Source organism: Cornus florida, unplaced genomic scaffold, assembly GCF_030987335.1.
Source record: "Cornus florida cultivar Cherokee Brave unplaced genomic scaffold, ASM3098733v1 CherokeeBrave_3.0.0_Hap2_Chr04, whole genome shotgun sequence".
In the NCBI taxonomy this organism is placed as follows: domain Eukaryota; kingdom Viridiplantae; phylum Streptophyta; class Magnoliopsida; order Cornales; family Cornaceae; genus Cornus; species Cornus florida.
Window position 1 is genome coordinate 78,420,348 of NW_026775574.1, and position 26,884 is coordinate 78,447,231.

General features: G+C 35.4%; 1 protein-coding gene and 1 pseudogene across 1 annotated transcript; both read left to right on the top strand.

Annotated features, from left to right (window-relative positions):
• The first annotated feature begins 5,302 nt into the window (after positions 1 to 5,302).
• On the top strand, positions 5,303 to 6,204 carry LOC132305153 (uncharacterized). Its single transcript, XM_059802833.1, has 2 exons — positions 5,303 to 5,461; positions 5,611 to 6,204. Exons 1-2 carry the CDS (start codon positions 5,303 to 5,305, stop codon positions 6,202 to 6,204), a joined length of 753 nt encoding a protein of 250 aa, XP_059658816.1.
• Positions 6,205 to 18,933: 12,729 nt separating this feature from the next.
• On the top strand, positions 18,934 to 19,032 carry LOC132305915 (small nucleolar RNA R71; annotated as a pseudogene).
• The last annotated feature ends 7,852 nt before the right edge of the window (positions 19,033 to 26,884 follow it).

Here is a 26,884-nt window from a genome sequence, read left to right on the forward strand (position 1 = left end):
ATCTCATTATTTGTATTATCAACATTGGACGGATGGTTTGTATGCACCGGTATGGGACGGTGACATACTAAGGGGATTAGCTCAAAAACGCTAAGTCCTACCTACTCTGGATTAAGGGATGGATTAACTACAAAAGTTAAGTCCTACCTGTATTTTGTGTCAGATCACTAAATAGTTGAGTGACACTTTTAGTTTGGAACGGATTTTAAATATATTTTTATGGTGCCACGATATGAGCCTGAGTCTCAGAGTCGTTGGCTAGGGAGCATATATGCATTGGGATGCATAGCTGGCTATGATGGTTGGATGTGTACCCTGCTAGGTCTAGGTAGTCATGCCCACCTCAGGTGCATTTTGCATGGTGCCTACTAGTCAGGTTGAGACGGGCCTGTAGTCCAGTGAGAGTCCTGTAGTGTGATTATATATATATGTATCTACGGACTATTTAGTTATTGTTGGATTGGTTAGGATGTACATGCGTATCGGGTCTCTACTTGGGTAGTAGTAGTATAGAACTTGCTAGTGGGCCTGACCCACTTATTTTTTTTCAGGTATTGGATGTTTGAGGTTTTAGAGCTTGTTCGAGCTGAGCAGAGATGATCTTTCATTCTACCGACGATGTAGGACTTCTTTCCAGATATTTGATTTGGGCTTATATCTTCAGTTATTTATTTTCGTTCGGTTTGGATTTTTATTAGGGGTCCACTGGAGATGGATTCCCGAGTTGTAAACTTATGAAGTTTGGATTATTAGAGTTTAAATATTTATAGTTGAGGATTTTTAATTTTAGTATTCCTTCAGCTTATTATTATTTTTTAAATTCATTTTGTATTCTGTGTTCGATTAAATATTAATTGTTTGATATCCTTCGGATCTGTGCTCGGACTTGATCACCCGTGGCTCTAGAATCGAAGGGTATCACATAAATTCTGAACACGAATTTAGTGTCCTGTGATGGCACTAAGCCAGAAATGTGAACAACTTTTTTCTAAATTTCTAACTTAGCTCAACCAACTCACACTTGTTGCCTAAAACACACAGCAAGTAAAACACTCTCACACACAAGTATAGTTGTAAGAATGTAAAGACAATAACACCCACAAATTTACAGAAGCACAAGGCTTCCAACCTTTTACTATTATTCATAAAACAGTATAAGGAAAGGCCTCAACCTGCAGAGGCATACAAGAGTCTCTCACAACACAACTCTGTGTCTCACTCTCCATCTGCTCTCACAACAGAACCCACATTAGCAATATATAGGCAAACTCTCAAAACCGCCCACAACTGCCCACTAAAGTGGTGGATGACACCCCCATCCACCCACAACTGCCCACTAAAGTGGTGGATGACACCCCCATCCACCTAGGGTCATGTTGGCACTCACTAAGTGTGCCAACACTACATATGTAGTTGACAAGCCCAACTACTAGCTTGTTGGCATGCTCTGCTCATGCTACGTGTCCACAGGAAGTTGCACTCAGCATAGTGAAAGAAACCACCTCCAACCGCCTGTGTGTTGTCTTCTCAAATCTATGCCACATGGATGGGAAGTTATTCAGCACACCCCCACTCCCCACATGAGTGGGAAGTGCTAGTAACTTCCCCCAACTAACTGAGCCCACTTAATGGGAAGTGTAACTTTCCACAACCAATTGAGCCCATTTAGTGGGAAGTGTAACTTCCCCCAACTAACTAAGCCCACTTAGTGGGAAGTGTAACTTCCCCCAACCACCTGAGTCCACTTAGCCATCTTCTGTAACCATAAGCCATGTCTGAGTTCCTTGAGCCAACCTTGCATGCTGAGCCTTGCCTACGCTCACTGCCTTGTGCCCATGTCCCTGACTTGACTATGCCACACGTCTATGACTTTTGTGGTCTATGCTTTAAGCAACATCTGAGCCAACCTTGTGAACTTAGCCCGTGCCAAGCCCACTAATCTTTACCCACATATAAATGTCTCAAAGTGCACGACATCCAAATCAAGTGCCGTCTACGCCAACCATCTTCTATGGACTCAAGGTACCTCCCATAAAGATCCCGAGCCTAAATTCCAAGCTTCACTTTTTCACCATATTTACGAAAATGCCACTGGGTACCCCAAGTGCACGCTGACAGCATCCCATGGCTGTCAGGGGGCTTGTCAGGTTCCCAACCCCATAACAGTAGACCTCTGCCACTGTTACCAAGCTTCTATTACGAAGCTTATCAAGGTAGCCTTCAGCAACTTCTTCCACTGTTATTCCTTCTCTCAATTTCACAAAACCTTCTACAGTCCACAATCGAATCAGTCTCATGCACTCAATCTTATAATTCTCAGGGAATATACCCAAGTATAAGAAACAAATTTTTAGATAGCAAGGTAAATGATTGTAACTGAAAGAGAGTATTTTTTCCATACTCTCAAGTTTGTCATTCCCTTCTAATTGAGAGCCTAGGCTACGGAGAAGCAAATCCCACTGATGCCTCTACTTGTGTCTTTTGTAGCCAAAACGCCACTAATTGCCACAACTACAATTCCCAATTAGATATACATTTTTTGTCTAATTTTTTATAAAGGCATTATTTATTTTATTTTATTTTTTATTTCTCCTAGCCCCTTATTTTATCACATGCAAAAATTGATATTTTATAAAAAACACAAATTAGACAATTTTATACGGTGGCAATCAAATCCCCCTTTAGGTACATTAAAAAAAAAACCTCCTAATAATTTTTTTTTTTTAGATAAATCGTAAATTTTGAAGTCCTGAGTTCAATTATCACAAAGTACAAAAATTTATATTTGAAAGTATCGAATATGTGTTTTGAATTTGGGATTAGAGTACTCCATCATTTAGGGGGGAAAAAAAAAAATTGGGATTGGAGAAAGTTTAGTTCAAAATTTGTACTAAATTTTCTCCAGTCTTAAATTTTAAGTGTCGATACGGTATCGCCAAATATAGCATAAGTAAACGTAATATGAATGATTTGTGGGTAATTGCACATATTAAAAATTTGCAAACTATCAAAGAGTTCAAAGTAACGAGCAAATGAGTTAATTATTGATTTTCTTTTTTTTTAATTTAAAAATAAACTGTCTTTGTGTCATTACTTTTAAACTTAGAAAAAATAATAAAAATGAGATGATAATAATTTAAGTAAGAAATTAAGACATTCACAATGTCCTTTAAAAAAACATGGAAGAGGTTCCTTTATACATAGTCCATAGTCTAACTATTAAAATAAGGAGCGAAATCCTCTCCTGTTCATGTTCCTGCCGGTTTGGATGTGTGGCCTAGATATAGCCACGTCATTTTAAAAAAATTCCGTATGAAAAAGTTACCTCAATTGTTACACAGTGTATTTGTAATGTATATGTTAGTGTGTATATATATTATATAGTGTATATACACTTGTATTTGGGGGAATTTTCTGAAATATCCTTCATATTCAAAAATCCCCCAAAATATCCTTCATTTTCTAGGTCAGAATAGGTCGGAATGGAAGGGAAGTTGAATATTGGAAGAAGGAGAAGGACTTGGAAGAAGATCGTGAAGGACTAAGAAGAAGATCGCGAGAAGAGGTTGTTACAGTTGTCGGACTTAGGTTTTCGGAAGTGGAGTTGGAAGAAGGTCGCGAGAAGAGGTTGTTATTGTTATAGTTGTCGGACTTAGGTTTTTGGAAGTGGAGTTGGAAGAAGGTCGCGGTTGTTATAACTGTTGGACTTAGGTTTTCTTTCCAAAGGTTCTGTCCATCCCTTTCCAAACGCAGAGGTTTTAATTTCTTTGAATATACTATATTAAATTCTGTGTTTTTAGTTTTGTTTGATTATTTGTGAAATAATCAGAAAGTGATTCGTGATAAATAGTATACTATAATTTGATTGAATCCTATTAAAATCTGTCTATGCCTTTCCAAACTCAGAGGTTTAATTTGATTGAATATACCATATTAAATTCTATTTTATTAGTTTTTGTTTGGTTATTTGTGAAATTTTGAAAAAGTTATGCGTCATAAATAGTACAGTATAAGGCAATTGAAACCAATTAAATTCCGTTTCATTAGTTTTGATTGGTTATTTGCTACTATTGAATTGAGGGAGAATTAATTGAAAATTATGAAAATTTTATTCGTGTAACGCAATGCAATATTTTATACAAGGCAATTGAATCCAATTAAATCCTGTTTCATTAGTTTTGATTGGTTATTTGTTACTATTAAATTGTGGGAAAATGAATTGAAAATTATGAAAATTTTATACATGTAAGGCAATGCAATGTTTTATATAAGGCAATTGAATCCAATTAAAAATTTGCTTCATTAGTTTTAATTGGTTATTTGTTACTATTAAATTGTGGGAAACTGAATTGAAAATTATAAAAATTTTATTCGTGTAAGGCAATGTAATGTTTTATACAATTTGTAATGGTAATTGGTGTGTTGTATCTGTTGTTGGGTGGTATGATTTTCCTGTTGCATTTTTTTTGCAGTTAATTGTGTGTTTGTTTTATCTATTTGTAGTTAAAATTTTGTTGACTGACAATTGGTGGAAAGGTTGTTTGTGCATAATCGAGTGTGTTTTGTTACACTATAAAGGTTGGTTTAGAAATGGGTCGGAAGAAGTCGATAGCTTGAAAGAAAGGTCTTATACGAAAAAAATACCTATACGGAAAAAAATCGCGGACAATATTGTTCATCTGCCTCTTTCTCCTACTCTCCAATATATGATGCAAAGCATGCGTAATCTATCTTCTTCTGCGGGTCGTACACCCCCCCCCCCCCCCCCAAATCATCTACTCGTACTCGTACTTGTACCCCTAATGTTGAGGTGGACGAAGAGGATTATGATCCCCAGCTAAGTAGTAGTGCATTAGTGAATAGTCTGTATCGTGGAGGAGGAGTTTAAGTTTTGTTTAAGTAAGTATACATTTATATTAGTATTCATGTTCACGATAACATTTGTATGAATTATGGTTCCCTGTTGAGCAAATATATTTTTCATTTGTCTGATATTTACGTTGACATGAAAATTGATTGTTTAGAATTTGGAATTATTTATAATGCAAAAACATAATTTTTGCATGCATTTGAAATGAAATTGATGTTTTACTAATGTGGTACTTTGGTAATTGTGAAAGTTTAGGAAATTTTTGGTTCAACATGTTTATCTTTCAATTGATAAGTGTATAAGTAAGTTGTGAAATAAGTTGTGAAGCATATGTATTGAATTGAAATGCTGATATTGAGTTGGTGATATTGGATATGATATCGTGTGTATGAGGGCTGCTTTCATGAAGAATTATCAACAAGTGCATGGCCAATGAAGGGTGCTGATAAAAAAATATTGGAAGTGAAATGTAAGGATGCATGGAATGGTATGAGCATGGAGGAGAAGGGTCCATATTATAAGGATAAAAGATTGCGTGATTTGGAGTTCAAAAACCGTGGAGGCTTAGCAGTGAACAAAAATAAGACGAAGGTAAGTTGGGGAGTTTGATTAAATTTTTAATTGAATTTGTTATTGTTTTGAAAACATAATATGAAGTAGAAAAGAATGCAATTGATACTTTCTTACTGGTAGTTACATGAAATTGTTAATGTGACATTATATTCATTGGGATGTTGTAGGTTGAATACAAGGTTAAACCTAGGTGGAACAAATGCTCGATCTCCAAATTCATTAACACAATATCTAAACTTGGAGAAGAAAAGAGGAAAGATGTGGCAGATATAGGTTTCGGCAATTTGCTGAACCTACAATGTCAGCATTTCTTTACCACATTCTTTGATTACATCATTGGGCATTTGGAGATACAGAAATGGCGCATCAAACTTGAAGATAATCAATATCTCCCAATTAATGCAATTGATGTCCACAACATCCTTGGTTTACTTGCTGGAATCACGGATGTGCCTACATGTCAACTTATTAAAGCCAATTGGATAAGTGAAGATGGATATCGAAGTGGGTTGAATGTAAATGCTCTGATGGAAAAGGTAGAACAATCTGAGTCTGGCGAAGATTTCAAAAGAGCCTTTGTGATTTTTGCATGTGCCGCTTTTTTAACACCTAATGGACATTACAGTGCACATGTAAAAGAATTAAAGGCTGTTCATAATGTGAATGAAATTAAGTCTTACAACTGGTGTACATATGTGCTTGAAACTTTAATGGCTCATTTGGGTGAATTTGAAGAAGGTGGGAAAATAAAGCACGAGTAAATCGGATGCGTGCTCTTCCTGCAGGTAAATAACATAACCTACTTATATTTTGCAAAATACTTTATTATTTATGTCATTAGTATGAATCATGACTTATTAAACGCGCTGCAATTTAATTCAGCTTCTATATGTGATGAGGTGTAAAGTGCAATACCTTTGTTATCCCACCACCAGCGATAAAACCAGTCTTGGTCTTTGGGACACTGCCCTTGTACGTGAATGCTTAAAATGGAAGTTGAAAATGAGATGTTTTGGAATGGGTCAGGTATTACACTAAATTTAAAAAGTATTTGAAATGAAAATTTTGTTGTATATGATACCATTTCGTTGTTTACGTACATTAGGTTCGAAATATTTATATGGAACATGTAATTCCTCTCAAGGCGAATGTGTCCCATTCTCCGTCATCGTCGTGGTTTAGAGGTGAAAAAAACAATGGTAGTTGTTCGGAAAGTGAGGTTGAGGTAACGATATATTACTTTACTGTTAATGAGTATGAATGAAATTGTGAAAATGCAATTGATGAGTGACAATCAATTACAATTTTGTATGCAGTGCTGCGTTAAATAAATTCGCAACGAAATGGAAAGAGAAGCAGAAAACAAAAAATTGTTGAAAAGGAAGGTTAAGAAAATGGAGAGTTTGGGGAGAAAAAAGTCAAAAGGGGCTGCAGGAAAAGCAAGTGTTTGTACAACAGATGGGGGAGTGTCTTTTGAGGACAAAGATGTGCCATAGAATTCTGAAAACAAAGTTGAGAGGGAAACATTTGACTCCCCTGTTCACACAGGTGAGGAACCAGAATTTGGCGGTATAGATCATGCCCACTTTACCCCCACCAGCAATGACTTACTAAATGAGGATGAAAGGACAAAGTTAAATGACGCTGTGGGCATGGCTTTGGAGGACAACCTAAGAGCAACACATACAAGTCCCAGTTGTTCAGTCCCTGATATATCCTTACAAACTTTACATGGTAAAGGGAAGGATGCGATGGAACAATTCAGAAGAGGTACTAGGAGCAAAAACCCTGCACTATATTACTTCTCTCCATGGGTATCTAGGGATAGTCAGAAAATTCAATTAACTCCAAAGCAGAAGAAATTATTAAGTTATGCTGCTGCGCGAGGTCGTGATGAAGGGTAAGTGTAACCCACATTTGTGAATTTCCTAAGTCCATATATTGTTGTTTAATGTGTTGTCTGTCTGTAATTAGTTAGTAAGAACAATTGTATTAGTGCACGTATACTAATTTGTAAGGAGGATTTACATTTGTTAGTGAAATTTTAGTTTCCATGTACGATATGCATCTTTCTCGGACAGACATACACGAGTTGTTTCACCCGAACTGGATCCCGATCTTGGTGTGTGGATTTACACCACACATTTCACATATTTGATATGTATTTTTACGATTATGATATGATGAACCTATTACAATTGCATTTGTCAATTCAGATTATAAACTTATGGGAAATGGTGTTCAACGAAGAACAAGAAGGGAAATTGAATCACCACTATTTTGATATTTGCGCTGTCCAGTTTTTGAAAGAACACAATGTCATTAAATATGACATTGCAAAGAAGCACATGCCTCTGATAAAAAAGTCTTGGAACAATACAAACAAGTGTGTAAGCTTGAAGATTTGACGGTGTTCAAGCATTCTGAGCTGGTTAGTTTTATGATTTTGGAGTAATTTTTTGTGCATTACAGTAAAGTAGAAGATGTGTAATGTACGAATGATTGGATCGTACTATTTTTAACCAATATGTTTTGTTGTCCATAATTTTATATTCATCACCGTATAGTTATTCTTCCCTGCAATCATTGAGAAACATTAGTTTCTACTCGTAGTCAACTGGCCTAAGAAAATAGTGGACTACCTATGCAGAATTGGACGATCGCACAAATACATCGCATTTAGGAATTGTGTGGTACACATCTATCTAATGAAATCAACCCCATTTGTTAATGTTTGTTTTATGAAAAATGCATAGTTACTTCAGGTTAATGTGTATGACAGAAAGAGTTTGTTGAGGTTGCGTTGGAGGAAGAAAAGTAGCCAGCTTACAAAACAAAGACGGACCATAAAATCCCTCTCCAGGATGATGCGTATGTAAAAATCTATTTCAATACAAGTGCATAATAAATTTTTTATTTATTGTATCATAAATCCAATACTATGCCTTCCCTTACTGAGTAGATCAGTTAAATACTATTTGCCTATCAAGGATAGTTGTGGTCTGTTTGTAATGAGGTCAATGTAGTTCTGGAATGGCACTAACTTTAATCGGAAATTTTGTGTAAGTAATGTTATCATTATTATTTCTATGTATGTGTAAAATCCATAAGGTAGACGTTGTAATATTATTTGGCAGTAACATTTTTTAATATTGCAGGTAGAGTCTAAGGCAACACGTTATGAGTTCCTTTTGCAAGTATTGGATCATCCCAGGAATAAAGTTCTAGAGGAGTTGTATAAGGTTGCCAATGTTAAAGAAGGAGATGATTGATGTAAATGGTATATTTATTAGGAGGATTTTGAGAGAGCACTTAAGTTGTTTGACATGAGTGTTTGTGGCATGTATGTAATTGGATGAAATGTTGTAAAAATTGGCTCACTTACCTTCCTTCCTAATTTCGAATAACTAGTGGAACAAGTACAGTTAATTGGTACCTAAGCTTGCACAGAAAATTTAATGGAGTACAAGATATTTTTTGAATTGGCTGGTTCTAACTTAGTTTCACACAACATGATATAATCCAGCATTTTTTGGTATTCTAAATTACCACAATTTGATTTTTCATGGTAATTTAAATGTGACGACCCTGGTTTTTCAAGCCAGTGCGTCTTGTGATGAACTGAAGATTGACCCGATAGCAGATCCAGTTACGGAAGCAAGAAACAGGACAATGATCTCCCAAGGCACAACGCACCTTTTAGACACTTTGATGATCTTCCATGAGGTCATGGAACTCAATGAGAATTGACGCAAAAGCAAAAGATCGGAAAAATAATAATTAAGCCCCTAGGGGCAAAATAGTCATTTTTTTCATGGAAATGACATCCCTAAAATGTCTATCATTCCCGAAACACATCCGTGACTTCATGGGAAGTCACGGAACTCAAAGGAAAGTAGCGAAAACGGAAAGTAAGATAAACTAGACAAAAATAGCCCCAAGGGCAAAATAGTCATTTCTGAAACTATGAATTTGGGTGCCACCGAGTACACCGCTAGAAAGACAATGAAAAATTAATCAAGATGGACTCAAGAATCGCATGATTTGGAGTCCGGATGAAGGAGAAATGGCATGACGAAGAAAAACGAGCACTTAAGGAAAAAGGGTAAACTGGTAATTATTCAGGAAGATCTGGATGCAATCGAGCATACCATTAGAAAGATAGTAAAAAATTAGTCAAATTCAAAAAAAAGTTCACTCGATTTGGAGTCCGGACGAAGGAGAAACGAGGGTTTGAAGTTGAGACGTCGTGGCGGCCCGCGAAGGCCATGGCAGCCCCATGCGCCTATACGTGCGCCCACCGCGCCCCATGTGGCACCCAATGGCATGCACATGCTGACAGCAAGGGTCCAAAGTAGATTTTCCATAACTGAGGCTTGAAACAGATGCCAAAACAAATTTTTCTGGAAAAACACGAAGAAGAAACCCCTCCTAAAATCGAGTTTTCTACCCGACCACGCAGAAGGAAATGAAAAAACTCACTGCAAAATCTCCAAAATGCCCTTACATCAGAAGAGGTCAAGAGGGCCAAAAAAAACTGCTACAGTAACTGTCCACATTTGAGAGCAAAAATGGGCTATCAAACGAATTTTTCTGGAAAAATACGAAGAAGAAACCCCTCCCGAAGTCAAATTTTCTACCTGGAGAAAATGAAAAAAAAACACACTGTGAAATGGCCAAAATGCCCTTAGATCAGAAAAGGCTTAAAAACTCAAAAAATGCAACTTTGCACCAAGTATGCATTTGACCCTAAATGCATTTCTAGGTTGAAACGAATGTGCACGCAAGTGTAGTAAATGATTATAAGTGCGCGGGAATGGTCCACGACTCCCGAGAAGCCCCGACTCAAAATCCAACCCCCTGACGGCCAAAAATGAGAAAAATAACTTGAAATGGAAAATTTGAAATCCAAAAATATAAAATGGAGTCAAATTACCGTTTGGCCCTTGGCCACACTTCATACATGATTAATGAGACCTTATGGAAGAATAAAAATGGAATTCTCACTCCCGATGCAACCATGTTGAAACAATGACTTATGATTTTTCAATATTTTCATAATAGTTCATGAAGTCAAAAGTTACCTAGAATACAAAATACATGTCATTGGCCTCCGGCCTCATCTCATTCATGTCAAATACATTACAAAAGGTGTACTTAAGTACACATTACATATATAGAATCAAGGATACAAGTTTTGACATATAAAGCTACAAAATGACATTTCATGCTAACATTTGCATGAAATGAAAACTTAAAAACTACAAGTCATCCAAGGAATGATGAGCATCATGAACCAAGTCTTCGTACCTGAAAAATGACCCCAGTAACTTTGAGGTGAGTAACATAAAGCTACTTATAGGAAATGAGCATGCATTGACCTAGCATTTTACAATTATATCACCTTAAGGTGAAACATGTTAAAAGGGCTCATGCCACCTAACCTTTATGTCAAAGTGAGACTTAGGGATCATCCTAAGCTACATAAGCAGTTGAAATGAGATACACAACATGCAAGCATACCGGTTACAAATGTACCAAACGAAAATGAAAGTATGTAAGGCAAGTATACAAAACACAGGTATATCAAACAGAATCGGAAACACACAAAGCAAGTATACGAGACACGAGTATACTAAATGGAATCTAGATACAAAAAAAAAAAAAACAAATGCACAGTTTCAAGTATGCTAAATGAGATCTATATACACGAAGCAAGAATAATGTCTATGCAATTAAACGAGGATGGAACATTTCATATAACACGAAAAAGTCTTAAATCTTCAAGGAATACAATATTTGCCAATTAAGAAATGAAATCCAAGATAAAACATAAAGTCTATACAATTAAACAAGGTTGGAATATTCCATATAACACGACAAGTTTTAAATCTTCAATGAGTACAACACTTGAAATTTAAAGAATGAAATCAATGACACGAAAAGGTTCTTAAGTCTTCAAGGAATGGACACTTGAAACTTAAGGATGAAATCCAAGATAAAGTATAATATCTATGTGATGCGACCCGAGCGTGTGCACAAAATAATGCACAACACTTTGGTTTTGGAAATGGTATCAAGCGGGCATCATAGTTTACATTTGTAAACCGCTAGACACTTATACTATGTAGTATGAAGTGAGAAGGGATCGAACCCAAGGGATTGAACACGTGTTGGGACTAAACTTGATTTTAATGCTAATTAGATTGTAAAAGAGAGAAGAGAGAGAGAGAGAGAAAGAGTGTGAGAGAAAAATATTTTGGTGGAGTGATTAAACTAAAATTCAATTAAAAGCATGAAAATAGAAATGACATTAAACTAAGAATTAAAGAGATAGGAAGAGAGTGTTAGGGTTAGGATTCACCACTAAGCCCATGCAATTAACCATATGCTTTCAATTAATGGGGAATTTATTAGTGTAATTATAGATGTGGTCACATTATCATCACAAATCACAATTGTAAGCATAGAGTATCAACATCAAGAATGAATTGTCTACCTAATGACAATTAAACTAAAGTGTAAAACCCATTCAAGACTACGTCATAACCCACCATACACATTCACAAATGTATCCAATAAGAGCACACATCAATCAAGAAGATAATACTAATTGTAATTAGAAGCATGGATTAAAATAATCAAGCACAGATTGCCTACTTTACTACAATTAACTAATGACAAATAAGCTAATTTGTAAAACAATCTATCATGATTAAGCCTTTATCCATCAAATTAATTGACAATTGTATCAACTAAGTCTCATGCTATGGCCATCACTAAATACAACTAAAAGAAGTATCTAATGTAGAGTATAATTCTAAATCAATCACACCTAGACATGCAATTTTCATATAGAATCAATGGAAGAATTAAATTCTAATCATCTAATGAAGAATAAAATCCCTAATTAATCATACATAGACATACAATCAATTGGAGATTTCAATGGAAGAATTTATCAATACAAACCCTAATTTATCAAATCAAGCATGTATATATTAAGAAATCGCAAGGCCATACAATTTAATTACAACATAATAATTCCCCAAGAAAAGAAATACAAAGGTTAGGGTTACATGAACTTAGGGCTCATCCAAGCCCTAAGTGAAGAACTAGCTCATGGAGGAGATGATCATGGTGTCAACAAGTCCTATCTCCATCTTTTGGCCCTTCTTCTTCTTCCTTCAACTGTAGACAAAGCCTCTGTAAAAAATATTCTTGAAACCCTCGCTTTTTTTCTTTCTTTCGTTTTCTTTCAGAGAGAACAATATCACGATACAGATTAAAAAATAATCAAAACTTCATTCTCCAAATAATAAATCACTAAACTAATAAATACCAACCCTAAAAACAATGGGCCTCACTGGGCTTAAGTAATAAACCTAATAAAGCCCACTAGGTTACAAAATAAGCCCAAACATTAAAATAAAAATATGCAATGTTGCCAAGTCCTGGGGGATTGATCTCCCACCCTGGGGGATCGATCCCCCACAGTTAGAAAATTCCTTTAAGCCTTATTCAGCTCCATTTTTGCCCCGGGCTATTTGGTTTGCTTCTCCATCTTTGGGAACATCATCAAAGGCCCGAGATTGACCATTTTGTGCCATTTTCTGAAAATATTTGCTTAACTCCAAAAAGGCTTAATTGGACCGTTCTTAGCTCATTTTAACTTTATTGCCCTGAAATACACATAAACATAAATTAGGACTAAAACATAAACTTAAGATAGATGCAAAGACTGAAATACCCTAGCTTAGGTGCTGAAATGTGCAACATTTAAGCACTTATCACACCCCCAAACTTAGATATTGCTAGTCCCTAGCAATGAACTACAACATGGAAATGAAACAAACATATATACAACTATGAACTAATTAAGCAAATAAAGATAACACCATTTTCGTAGAGATCACGGTTGCATTTAGCATATGCAACAAGCCTTTTAAACCCCTAGGTGACCCCTAGTGGACGAGTGAAGTCTCGTGAGGGTTTCCAGAAATGATACCCACAAACATCAAAAGCTCTTTCTTACTTGAGAAGCAACGACACATACTAAACAAGTGTTGAAAGTAGACTACCTCAAGTATGCAAATTCTGCCATTTCTAAGCTATTCTCAACATTTCAACATCATGTAAGCAAAAATGGTCCTCCACACATCAGCAATTAATCATGCAAATTAAATCAATTCTATCATTCTTTTTGAGTGAACCAGCATCAAAATGTGTTGCTATCCTAGCAAATCAAAGTAATGGCATAGCCTTACCCTCAAACTAGCATGCAGATATAGTACCAGACATCAAGACATTGAATGAACCTTGTTATTTAATCAAGCATTCTTCTTTTTTTTTTTTTTTTTATTGATTTCATTTTTTATTTTTATGTATGACCATGTGCAATGTCCAAGTTCCTTAAGCTCTCTAATCACCCCATGTAACAAGCGTTGAGCCAACGACTCCCAAACCAGATGGCCTTAGGGCGTTAAGTGTAAAGACACTCTTAAGGGCGTAATGACTCGGAATGGCTAGGCTACGAACTCAAATTAATCATACATCTTACATTCTTCCCTTGTCTTCCTTTTTAATCAGTTGACATGTTGAAAGAATGCAGTTTTTTTTTTTTTAATTTATTTCTTTTCTTTCCTTTGCAAGGTCATTTTATCAAGAATGAAAGCTTTCAAAGCATACTAGCTCAATTGGAACAAACCAAAACAATAATCAACTAAGCATGTACCCCACAAATTGAATGCTAGTGTGCGCAAGTGTAAATGTAGAATTCTAGAATCAACTCTCAAAGCATTTTCAACCAACAAGATGATGTGTACCACAAAAGCAAACATGATGTCAAAAATTAAAATTTACCCCTAAATGGCATCCTAGAGCATACAAGAAGTATTAGACTCTAACAACTTGTTTTTTAAAGGCACTATGCTTCAAAAGTTCGAAATCATTGCCAAACACATCTCAAATCTCATCATGCATTTAAAGCTCAACTTAAAGTAGAATGTAACAAGGCTACCTTACCCCCAAACTTAAACTGCACATTGTCCTCAATGTGCAATGAGAATAATGAAAGAAATGGAAAGAGTATACCGTGATGGCAAAAGTTAATGACGCCCGGCAATGATCCATGACGAAAGAGGTCTCCCCCAAACTTGGATGCAAAAACCTACTAGAAAAGCCACACTAGCAACTCACATCAAATATCAAATGGGATAAGTAAAGCATACATTCTAAAACAATATAGAATAAGATGTAAAGAGATATGATATCAAACCCTTTGTAAAAGATGAAAACATGACTAAGCAAAAGGGCATAACGGGGACACATATTTTTGAAATTTTTGTGATATGTTTTTTTTATTTATTTATTTCAAGAATGGGATTGATCTCCCAGTGTTTTTTTTTAAAAAAATATTCTAAACTAAAAAGAAAAAATATATACTAAACTAAAAAGAAATAAATATAAACTAAAATAAATCAATTCAAAAAAAAAATTTTTTTATAAAAAAAACAAAGGAAAAGAACATGTATATATAACCAACAAAATAAAATAAATAAACAAAAATAAGAAAAATGGGCTAGGTTTAACGTCTCTAGTAAGACGGAAAGTTACTGAAATTATTTTTTTATTTATTTAAAAAAAAAAAAAAAATCATCAATGCAAATTTTTTTTTTTTTTTTTTTAAAACAACAATTCAATATTTTTATTTTTATTATTATTATTATTTTTTAGAAGAATTAATTATTTTTTTGTTATGTATTTTTTTTATTTTTTTATTGTTTATTTATTTATATTTAATATTATTACTATTATTATTATTTTTTTTTGTTATTTAATTTTTTTATTATTATTATTATTTTAAACATCACAGGCTCGCTGGAGAAGACAACCGGGACGCGACGCCGGAAACGAACAGATGCGACGCGAAGAAAGACAAACAGCCTTGATCACCGGAGAACGACCCAGCCGCGATCGCTGTTGGAAGAACCAGCCGCTGGAATCGCTGAAGAAGAAGCAGCCGCAACGCCGGAGAACCAAGCCAAACGCGTCAGAAAAGAAAAACCAGCCGCGACGATGTAATCTCGGCGACCCAACCTCGTCGGAGAAATACAGCGATTAACACACCCGCCGGAAAGACCCAGCTGCGATATGAAGAAGAAGAACCGAACCGCGACTTACTAAATCGGCGCACCCACTTCCTCAATCACACCCAACCGAAACCCAAAGAGGCAAAGCAAAGGGCAAACCTCAAACCGCAATCGCCGGAGAAGAATCGGAAGCCATGGCGTCGGAATTTGATGCCTTCGGCACCGCGGTAGAGAGAAGCGAACAGAGAGGGATGATCTAAGAACTTGGGAATTTGGATTTGGGTGAAGAAGTTTGAGGGTTGGGCAATGAATAGAGGCGAGAGAGAGATGGTAAGGGCAAGGTTAAGGGGTTCGATCGCCCTAAGCAAGGGATCGATAATTTTATATAAAAAAGTTCTCCTTCACTGTGTAATGTGAGAAATTGGTGGGAGATTGATCCCCATTGTTGGGGATTGATCCTCATGAGCCTTTTTTTTTGCTAGTCTCTGTCAGAAAAATGGGATCGATTTCCCACCCATTTTGGGGATCGATCTTCTTTTTTCTTTTCTTTTCTTTTTTTTTTTTTTTTTTTTCTTTTAAGCAAAACTAAAAATACTATATACACTAATATAGATAAAATAAAATAAAATAAATAATAATAAATAAAATTACAAAGCAACCTATATGAACTAGTACTATTTTTTACTCTTTTTTTTTAATTTTTTTTTTAATTTAAGCAAAACGAAAAATATATATACTAAAATGAAATATATATAAAAATAAAATCAAAAAAAAAAATAATAATACTACTAAAATTATAATAAAATCAAATACTAACCTAAACTACCCATCACAACATTTTTTATTTTATTTTGTTATTTATTTATTTTTCTTTTTGAATTTAAAAATGCATAAATGTACAAACGGAAAAGAAAATAAAATAAAAATAATAAAATGCATTTTTTTTTTTTTTTGAAAATTCTACGAACAACTAGTGTTTAACGTCTCTAGCAAGACGTTGGGGCGACTCACTAGTCGAAAGAATCAAAAACTGGATATGAGACATCCTTATTGATCCGTTTATCTATTTTCCCCAATGGATCCGCTCTCACAACAACAAATTCATCTCTCAAAAGAATGATTTGGAAAGAAATGGTGAAAGATGCAATTTGTTTCCTCTCATCCACGGTTTTGAAAATAAAGTCCATAATGAGCGGCCTTACACTTGGCAAGGTAATGTCTTTCAAAGGCTCGGTTAGATTGTTAAGAAACTCAATCTCTTCATCATTTTTGTCAACTTCCACATTGATCACTTTCTCCTTCTTCACTAAGGTCGCCTCAATGACTTCATGCTCAATATTATAAGGAATGTCCTCATAAATTGGATTGGCCATTGGCGTACTTACCACTTCTTCCTCTTCTTGATAAGAAAGAGTACTTGCGATTGAAGGGAGAGGTTCTTTTGAGTTTTTCCATGGCGGGAAGTCTAAGATGGCTACGGAATCCATTAGAGAATTCACTTCATATATGGAGCTTTCAATGTCAAATGCGTCCATGTTGAAGTGAGAGAGGCATGCCTTAAGAGGATCTTCAGAAGGAATGGAAGGAATGACTTCTTCAACAATTTCATCCAAGATATTCACCATGAAACACTCGCCTTCATTGATAGGATGTTGGCTCGTGTTAAACACATTAAGCTTAACCATCATATTGCCAAAAGAGATGTCCATAATGCCGGACCTACAATTGATTGTCGCATTAGCGGTGGCAAGAAATGGTCTTCCTAAAATGATGGGAATGTAAGTGGTAGGATTGGGAACCGGCTCAGTGTCAAGCACAACAAAATCAACCGGGAAATAGAATTTGTCGACTTTGATGAGGATGTCCTCAACAATTCCCCTTGGTTGTTTTGTAGACCTATTGGCGAGTTGAATAACTACCGAAGTTGGCTTAAGATTTCCCAAACCTAATTGAAGATACACGGAGTAAGGAATAACGTTAACACTAGCCCCTAAGTCAAGAAGTGCCCTTTTTACCTCATGGTTCCCTATGGTACAAGAGATGGTTGGAGCGCCAGGGTCTTTGAACTTAGGTGGGGTGCTAAGCTTAATGATAGAGCTTACTTGCTCCGTGAGAAGTACTTTCTTTGGGCTTGGTCCCTTGTTCTTCTTCTTTTGAGTACACAAGTCCTTCAAGAACTTGGCATATGGTGGAATTTGGCGAATAGCATCAAGAAGAGGAAGGTTGATTTTAACTTGTTCAAAAACTTCCATCATGTCATGGATTTTTCCTTCTTGCCTCGAAAATGGATTAGAATTTAAAGCTTGAGGAAATGGAGCTTTTGGCTCATAAGGCTTCTCTACATGGGAGGAAGATGATGATGATGGAATTGGCTCCTTAATGTGACCATTTGACTCTAGTGAAGTAGGAATGGAATTGGGAATTGTAAACGAGCTAACACTTGGTTGCATTGGAACACTTATTTCACTAGGTCTCTCAACTTTATTATCAATTTTTCTCCCACTCCTCAAGGTGGAAATGGAGTATGCCTTTCGGTTAATCTTAGGTTGAATAGGCCCTTTCTCTTTTATTGATTTAGCCATTTGCCCAATTTGGGCTTCAAGTTTTGCAATTGATTGAGAATGTGAATGAAACACTTGATTTTCCTTTTGAAGATCACCCAAAGCTTCTAAAACCTTATCCTCAAAAGTGGGATTCCTAGGAGGCTCTTGAGGTGGATGAGAATAAGATTGATGATTTGAAGAATGAGAATTAGAGAATTGATTCACATTTGGAAGAGGATAAGATGGAGAGTGGTATGCTTGAGAATTTGCATTTCGGAGGTGGGGAGGCACATACTTTTCTTGGGAATTTTTATGAATAGGAGGAATGATACATCTTCCTTGATTTCTCCAAGAAAAGTTAGGATCACTCCATCCAGAATTGTAGGAGTTAGAATTTGGATTACTTCCCGGATGAATGAAAACAGCATTGACTTGTTCTTGATACTCACTCGGAAAAACTTGTCCAAGAGGACAATTGAAAGTATTGTGAGTATAACTAGAGCAAGTCATGCACATCACATTTTGAGAATGGAAAGAGTTGGATGATTGAATTGCCGGGTTTTGGCTCAAAAGAAATTTATCAAACCTTTGAGTAAGATTTTTGACTTCGGCGGCAATTTCCATGGAACTTTCCACTTGAGAAAGACTGGAGGTTTTCTTCCCTCCTTCATTCAAGTTTTGGCCCAATCGGGACGATGAAGAACAATGCATTGAATTTTCGCTCATGCAATCAAAAAGATGCCACACATCATCTTCATTTTTGTCCAAATAGGCTCCTCCACATGAAGCATCAACCATATCTTTTTGGGTATCGGATAAGCTTTCATAGAAGCAGCGAACTAACTGCCACTTTGGAATGTCGTGATGTGGACACTTCCGTAGCAAATCGTTCAAACGCTCCCATGCTTCATGTAAAGGTTCTCCCTCATTTTGGGAGAATTCACGGATAGAAGCTCTCATAGCATCGGTTCTACTTGCGGGGTAAAATTTTTTTAGGAATTCATATTGTAGTTGAGCCCAAGATGTGATTGAATTTGCCCTCAAGTTATTGAACCAATATTTAGCCTTTTCCCGAAGAGTGAAAGGGAAAAGCTTCATTTTTAAGACTTCTTCCGGAAGGTCCGTGATTTTCACGGTTGAACAAACTTCCAAAAACTCATCCAAATGTTTATATGGTTCTTCATTGTTTACCCCATAGAAAATGGGGCACATTTGGATGGTTGCGGGCTTGATTTCATAATGGGTTGCCCGAAAGTTTGGCAACCTGATGCATGTTGGTGCATTGTATTCATTTGGAGTGTAGTGATCCCGAAGAGATAATTTAGGATTTGGGGGATAAACTAAATGATCTTGAGGATTGATTTGTATTATTGGAGGTTGTTGCATTTGATTGGGTTGTGGAAACACATTAGGATGTGGAATTCTTAAGGATGGATGCACACCTTGAGGTGGATGCCCATTAAGAGGGTGATACTCACCTAGATTATCCATATGCCCTAGATTTTAGAATTGGTTTTCCATTAAATGTGGGATAATCAAGGATGGGAAGAATTCTCCTAGAACTACCTCCTAACACCGAATGGATGATTCAAGATTAGACCACAACTTCACAACAAACCACAACAAAAATCAACAACAATTCACCACCTCCACATACGATGTTCCCATACTCCCATGTTATATCAATGCATAAAATTAAATTGCCTCCACACGGGCCGATGCTTTCTATCAAGAAAGTAGTAGCCTCCTTTTGGGCTTATGCTTGGACAAGAATTTAAACAATGTGATAGCCTCGACAAGGGCTATCTCGCAAGCATGTAGAGAATTGAACAATTATAGTAAAAAAAAAATTCAAGGAAGCTCACGAAAGTCTGTAGCAACAATGTCACAATGGTGCCAATATCCAATGCTTGCTCCTCTTCTTTTCAAGTACCTAATTGAACAAGGGGGATTAGTAAGAAAATAGTAATTTTAAGAAAACAATTAAATTAGCCCTAATGCCTAATTTAATTCCAACTAAACCGTCAATCCCCGGCAACGGCGCCAAAATTATGATGCGACCCGAGCGTGTGCACAAAATAATGCACAACACTTTGGTTTTGGAAATGGTATCAAGCGGGCATCATAGTTTACATTTGTAAACCGTTAGACACTTATACTATGTAGTATGAAGTGAGAAGGGATCGAACCCAAGGGATTGAACACGTGTTGGGACTAAACTTGATTTTAATGCTAATTAGATTGTAAAAGAAAGAAGAGAGAGAGAGAGAGAGAAAGAGTGTGAGAGAAAAATATTTTGGTGGAGTGATTAAACTAAAATTCAATTAAAAGCATGAAAATAGAAATGACATTAAACTAAGAATTAAAGAGATAGGAAGAGAGTCTTAGGGTTAGGATTCACCACTAAGCCCATGCAATTAACCATATGCTTTCAATTAATGGGGAATTTATTAGTGTAATTATAGATGTGGTCACATTATCATCACAAATCACAATTGTAAGCATAGAGTATCAACATCAAGAATGAATTGTCTACCTAATGACAATTAAACTAAAGTGTAAAACCCATTCAAGACTATGTCATAACCCACCATACACATTCACAAATGTATCCAATAAGAGCACGCATCAATCAAGAAGATAATACTAATTGTAATTAGAAGCATGGATTAAAATAATCAAGCACAGATTGCCTACTTTACTACAATTAACTAATGACAAATAAGCTAATTTGTAAAACAATCTATCATGATTAAGCCTTTATCCATCAAATTAATTGACAATTGTATCAACTAAGTCTCATGCTATGGCCATCACTAAATACAACTAAAAGAAGTATCTAGTGTAGAGTATAATTCTAAATCAATCACACCTAGACATGCAATTTTCATATAGAATCAATGGAAGAATTAAATTCTAATCATCTAATAAAGAATAAAATCCCTAATTAATCATACATAGACATACAATCAATTGGAGATTTCAATGGAAGAATTTATCAATACAAACCCTAATTTATCAAATCAAGCATGTATATATTAAGAAATCGCAAGGCCATACAATTTAATTACAACATAATAATTCCCCAAGAAAAGAAATACAAAGGTTAGGGTTACATGAACTTAGGGCTCATCCAAGCCCTAAGTGAAGAACTAGCTCATGGAGGAGATGATCATGGTGTCAACAAGTCCTATCTCCATCTTTTGGCCCTTCTTCTTCTTCCTTCAACTGTAGACAAAGCCTCTGTAAAAAATATTCTTGAAACCCTCGCTTTTTTTCTTTCTTTCGTTTTCTTTCAGAGAGAACAATATCACGATACAGATTAAAAAATAATCAAAACTTCATTCTCTAAATAATAAATCACTAAACTAATAAATACTAACCCTAAAAACAATGGGCCTCACTGGGCTTAAGTAATAAACCTAATAAAGCCCACTAGGTTACAAAATAAGCCCAAACATTAAAATAAAAATATTCAATGTTGCCAAGTCCTGGGGGATTGATCTCCCACCCTGGGGGATCGATCCCCCACAGTTAGAAAATTCCTTTAAGCCTTATTCAGCTCCATTTTTGCCCCGGGCTATTTGGTTTGCTTCTCCATCTTTGGGAACATCATCAAAGGCCCGAGATTGACCGTTTTGTGCCATTTTCTGAAAATATTTGCTTAACTCCAAAAAGGCTTAATTGGACCGTTCTTAGCTCATTTTAACTTTATTGCCCTGAAATACACATAAACATAAATTAGGACTAAAACATAAACTTAAGATAGATGCAAAGACTGAAATACCCTAGCTTAGGTGCTGAAATGTGCAACATTTAAGCACTTATCACTATGCAACTAAACAAGATTGGTGCATTCCACATAACACGACAAGTTTTAAATCTTCAACGAATAACAACTTGAAATTTAAAGAGTGAAATCAACCAATGTGGATACTCGGATATCGCCCGGATTAAAACCGTACTCTTAGGATCATTTTAGGGCTACTAACCCATAGGTACCTTCCCCTAGTCTCTATCTCCCATACTAGAACCAAGTCATTGCCATGTTAAATCTTGATTGATATCCCAAGTTTCAAAATCAACAAGTTGTGCAAGTCAAGATACTAGCAAGATACAAGAAATGCATTAACCACGTTTCATGCACAACCAAGATTTTGGAAACACACAAGTCATGCCCTAAGTTTTCAACTATAATAGCATGTGAAATGTCAAAAAATCATAGTATGCATCTACATAGACTACAAACTAGGATTTAAAACACAAGGAATCCTTTAATGTAAATATACCATAAGTATAAGATTAATGATTTAATTATTTACTAAGCAATACTTGGATAATTAAATCATTCCAAGACAATTGTGCAAGTTCATTAAGTACATTCATGAAACCAAGATACATGGAGTCTAGATACATGACAAAAAGTTAAAAGTCCCATGAAATATAAGTTACAACCATGTAAATTAAGTTCTATACAAGGAAAATAATTAAATATAAGTTTCAAAACATATCCGAATATTCTCAATTTGATACACGTGAAGGAACTTGTCAAGAAAATCATGAATATCAAGTTAGAAACTTAATCAAGCTCGTGGAACCATTGAATATGTTTTAATTAATTCTTTTAATTAAAATCTCTAGTTTTTAAACTCATCCAAATGCTCTCAAATTAAAGTATATTATAAAACATGCCAAGACTTGATTTAATAGCCTAATACAAGTGATTTCCATGCAAGCTACAACCATGATAATTAAACCTTCATACAAGAAAAATAATAAATGAAAGGTTTCAAAACCTAATCAAATATTCCCGATTTAATATATGTGAAAGTATATGGCATGCACATCAATAATATCAAGTCAGAAATCCAATTGAGTGAATAGTACACTTGGAATAAATTAACTAATCAAATTAATTAATTATCTCTAGATTTTAAAATACATCCGATTACTCTCAAATTCACATATGTTGAAGAGTATGCTAGGGCATAATATAATATGATATCACATATTGATTTCAAGCTAGATAAGGCTACATGAAAAATATTAAATAAAACTTCAATACTTGTCCAAATTCTCTCAATTTAATATATGTCAATGATCATATCAAGGTGTAATATAACAATATGCCACAAGTTTAAACTAAGCTATAACCAACCGGGAGAATTAAAGTTCATACAAGAAAAATAAATAAAAAAGTTTCTAGAATTAATACAAAGACATGTAAATGAGTTGCACAAGCATCAATAGCATGCAATACATTAATAATATAAACTATAACATCCCCTACCTCAATTTGAGATGAAAATCTCAAATCCCCACCGAAAGAAAAGTGATCTGAATCCAACAATACTCCTAGGTTATGTCGGGGACAACAAGGGAAGCAACTTTAACCTTTGAGGTACCATGAAAATCAAAATTCGAACTCAAAAATGGTTAGAAATGGATTCTAATAAGGGGGAAAGGTAGAGCACGACGAGGCATACGATAAACGTTAAGGCAGAAGACTTTTTACAAAGGAAATCAAGTGGAGGAGAAGAAGAGAAGGTGACAGCCCAAGGAGCTTCCATGGTTGCCGACCAAAGAGGGAGGAAGATGATGGAAAAAGTGATTTTTCACTTTAAGACATTCTATTTATAGTAAAACCCTAAAAGTGCCCCGAAAGGGCCCTACCGAGTCCGAAAAAGTGGAATTTGATCAGATGGGCTCAAACGGCAAAACTCCATGCATAAAAAAGAATCGAAATGAGAAAATATGAACAACAAAAGAAACGGCGTCAAAAACTGAGTCCCGAGCAGAGAGATATGCCCCGAACAAGTTCGGCGGCAATTGGGGTCAGAAATCCCTAACAATGGGGAAAATGACCGGGAGGAAATTCTAAGAGTTTAGGAGTTGATGAAAAGTGAAAATAAATCCCGTACGAGAATCTAGGCTCAAAACGAGGTATTTTGCAATAACTTTCGTTAATTGCACAATGACTCCTACAAAAAGAGTTAACTACACTAATGACCCAGAATGAAAATATCTTCCAAAAATATTTTCTTAAAAACCCCTGAAATAAAATATCTTTAAAAGATATTTATGAAAAATACCCCAAGAAAAGAAAAAGTTTCCAAAGAACTGTGCATCCATGCCCCTATGGACACTAGGAACAACCAGAATACTTTTCTACAAAAGTAAAGATACGTATTTCGTGGAAACCACATAGAATGAAGATACATGAAGTCAAAAACCAACTCCGAGCATGAAAAGTGAGGTTGTGCCTAAAAGTGACAAATGGGGAAAAAGATGAAAAGTAAATAGTGTCCAAAAAGTAAAAATGTGAAATGACTCGGTCCTTAAAAGAAGTTGTCAATCCAAACGAAAGAGTCTCATAAATCACTTCCAAGCACATGAGATGACACCTAGTGACGAGAAATAGAACTCGGAAAAGAAAATTAAACGAAAAAAATTTATCCGTAAAATTTGAGAAAAAAGAAAGGGAGGAAAATGACCGGGTCATTACATTAAAGACAAGGATATAATTGATATAATTTGATAAACTTATATAATTCATATGAATTAATTTATTCTGAACGACTTTTGTGTTTATTGATATAATTTGCTATAACTTGACAAGGATATAGCAAATTATATAAATCATATCAATGCTATCAAATTTGTTGACTTTAGGGTTTACTTCTGTAGGGGTTATAATTGATATAATTTTGTATAATTCTTGTTTAGGATATATCAAATTATATAATTCATATGAATGCTATAAATTTTATGACTTTAGGGTTTACTTCTTTGAGGTTTATAAGTGATATCATTGGGTATAACTTAACAAGGACAACTATTCATATATCTTGATAAACTTATACAAAATGTCATTCCAAAGTTATAGGGAACATCCATCCATTCATGTAAAAGGCAGAAATTCATAATCACATCACAGGTTAAGAAAAATAATTACAATTAACAGAAAACATAAGGCTGTCATAAAAAACCCAAACTTTGTTAGTAGTTTCACATTTGCATTGCTGGCTTTGAGAAGTCTCACAGTTGAAGCATACACTGTACTTTCAGAATTTAGATCCTCCACATCATCCACCTAATTTATGTCTTCTCCCATGGATTGAGAAAATGGTGATTCATGTGGGTTAGTTAAAGTTGCACTTTGAACAATGTTCGTTGAAATAGGGTAACACCATTCCCAGAAGCCGCAACGTTCATATCGTTCCTTCGAACATACATAATAGAGCTTTCCTTTGCTTCTTCCATCCATTCATGTAAAAAGCAGAAATTCATAATCACATCACAAGTTAAGAAAAATAATTATAATTAACAAAAAACATAAGGCTGTCATAAAAAACCCAAACTTTGCTAGTAGCTTCACATTTACATTGCTGGCTTCGAGAAGTCTCACAGTTGAAGCATACACTGTACTTTCAGAATTTAAATCCTCCATATCATCCACCCAATTTATGTCTTCTCCCATGGACTGAGAAAATGGTGATTCATGTGGGTTAGTTGAAGTTGCACTTTAAACAATGTTCGTTGAAATAGGGTAACACCATTCCCAGAAGCCGCAACGTTTGTGTCGTTCCTTCGGACATGCATAATAGAGCTTTCCTTTGTTTCTGCCTTCTTTCCCTGAGATTTTAACGTTTGCCATATTATGTTCATCTCGACACCAACAAGTTTTATTCATATACCTTACGTCGGTGGTTGGGTGGAAGATGGCACGTGAAAGTCCAAAATAAAACATAAGAACAAATTATTACGAATTTAATGGCCTTCAAAATAAGATCAACAAGAGTAGAAAATAAAGCGGAAAAAATGCAATAAGAAACGCATGCAAATAAAGAAGAAGATTCTCGAACCATCGTGAACACATTCGTTGGCCTGAAATTTCTTTGACCTACACGACTGTTTGATGAGGAAGCCATTGTACTTTAATGATTAGAGCTTCCAAGATTTGAGAGGTGTATTTGAATAAGACGGTTCAACAATGAAGATGGATGGCCCAAGAAATTAGGAATTACAATGTAGGAAAGTCCAAATTTATAGGGGTTATATTCCTAACGTTACCACAGTACCAAAACGGTCACTGACAACCGCAACGCAATGGTAACCCTTACCTGTTTTGTATTTTAAAACCTCATAATTTCACCATGCAATTTAAGGAAATTTTTATATTTCTACATATAGGTGGGTTGCAGTATTTAGTGAGGATAGAGAGGAGATATTGATGACTACTGAATAGAGTACAGGCAAACAATAAGACAACCCAATACAAACAATAAGACAAAATAAATATGTGATCTTCCAAAGCCTAATTTATTTTAACAACACCATAACAAACCATATTATCTAATACATGACATTTATTTCGCAGAAACCATTCAAGGGCTTTTACTACGAATTTTATGACTCTATATAATTACTTGAAAGCTTTCCTTGCAACACCATGACATTTAAATCACACCAACAACGATGGTAAGTAATGACTTCCTCGTTAAAAATCCAGCATTGCCAGTTCATGTGGTTGCCTTCTTGGCAGCATTGAGTGATATGTTCAAAGAATCTACTATTGCAACATTTCCCCTTTTGAATCACTGTAAGCAGTTTTGTTCGCATAGTTTTCAATGGTCCCCTGAGTTGTTCATTTATCCATAGTACATTTAATAAATTAATTCCGGCCTCTTTCTGTATTTTGTCTCCAAACAATAACGCAATACACATGACATATGTATACTCAAGTCCACCTCTACGCAGGAATGCCAACCCTTTGCTTTGGTTGTACACAATCCATTCAACCTACA

Excerpts from the sequence above, each read along its gene's own strand:
- LOC132305153 (XM_059802833.1), top strand. The coding sequence starts at position 5,303 with ATGAAGGGTGCTGATAAAAAAATATTGGAAGTGAAATGTAAGGATGCA. Across the intron at positions 5,462-5,610 it reads TGAACAAAAATAAGACGAAG|GTTGAATACAAGGTTAAACC; the intron begins GTAAGTTGGGGA and ends GGGATGTTGTAG.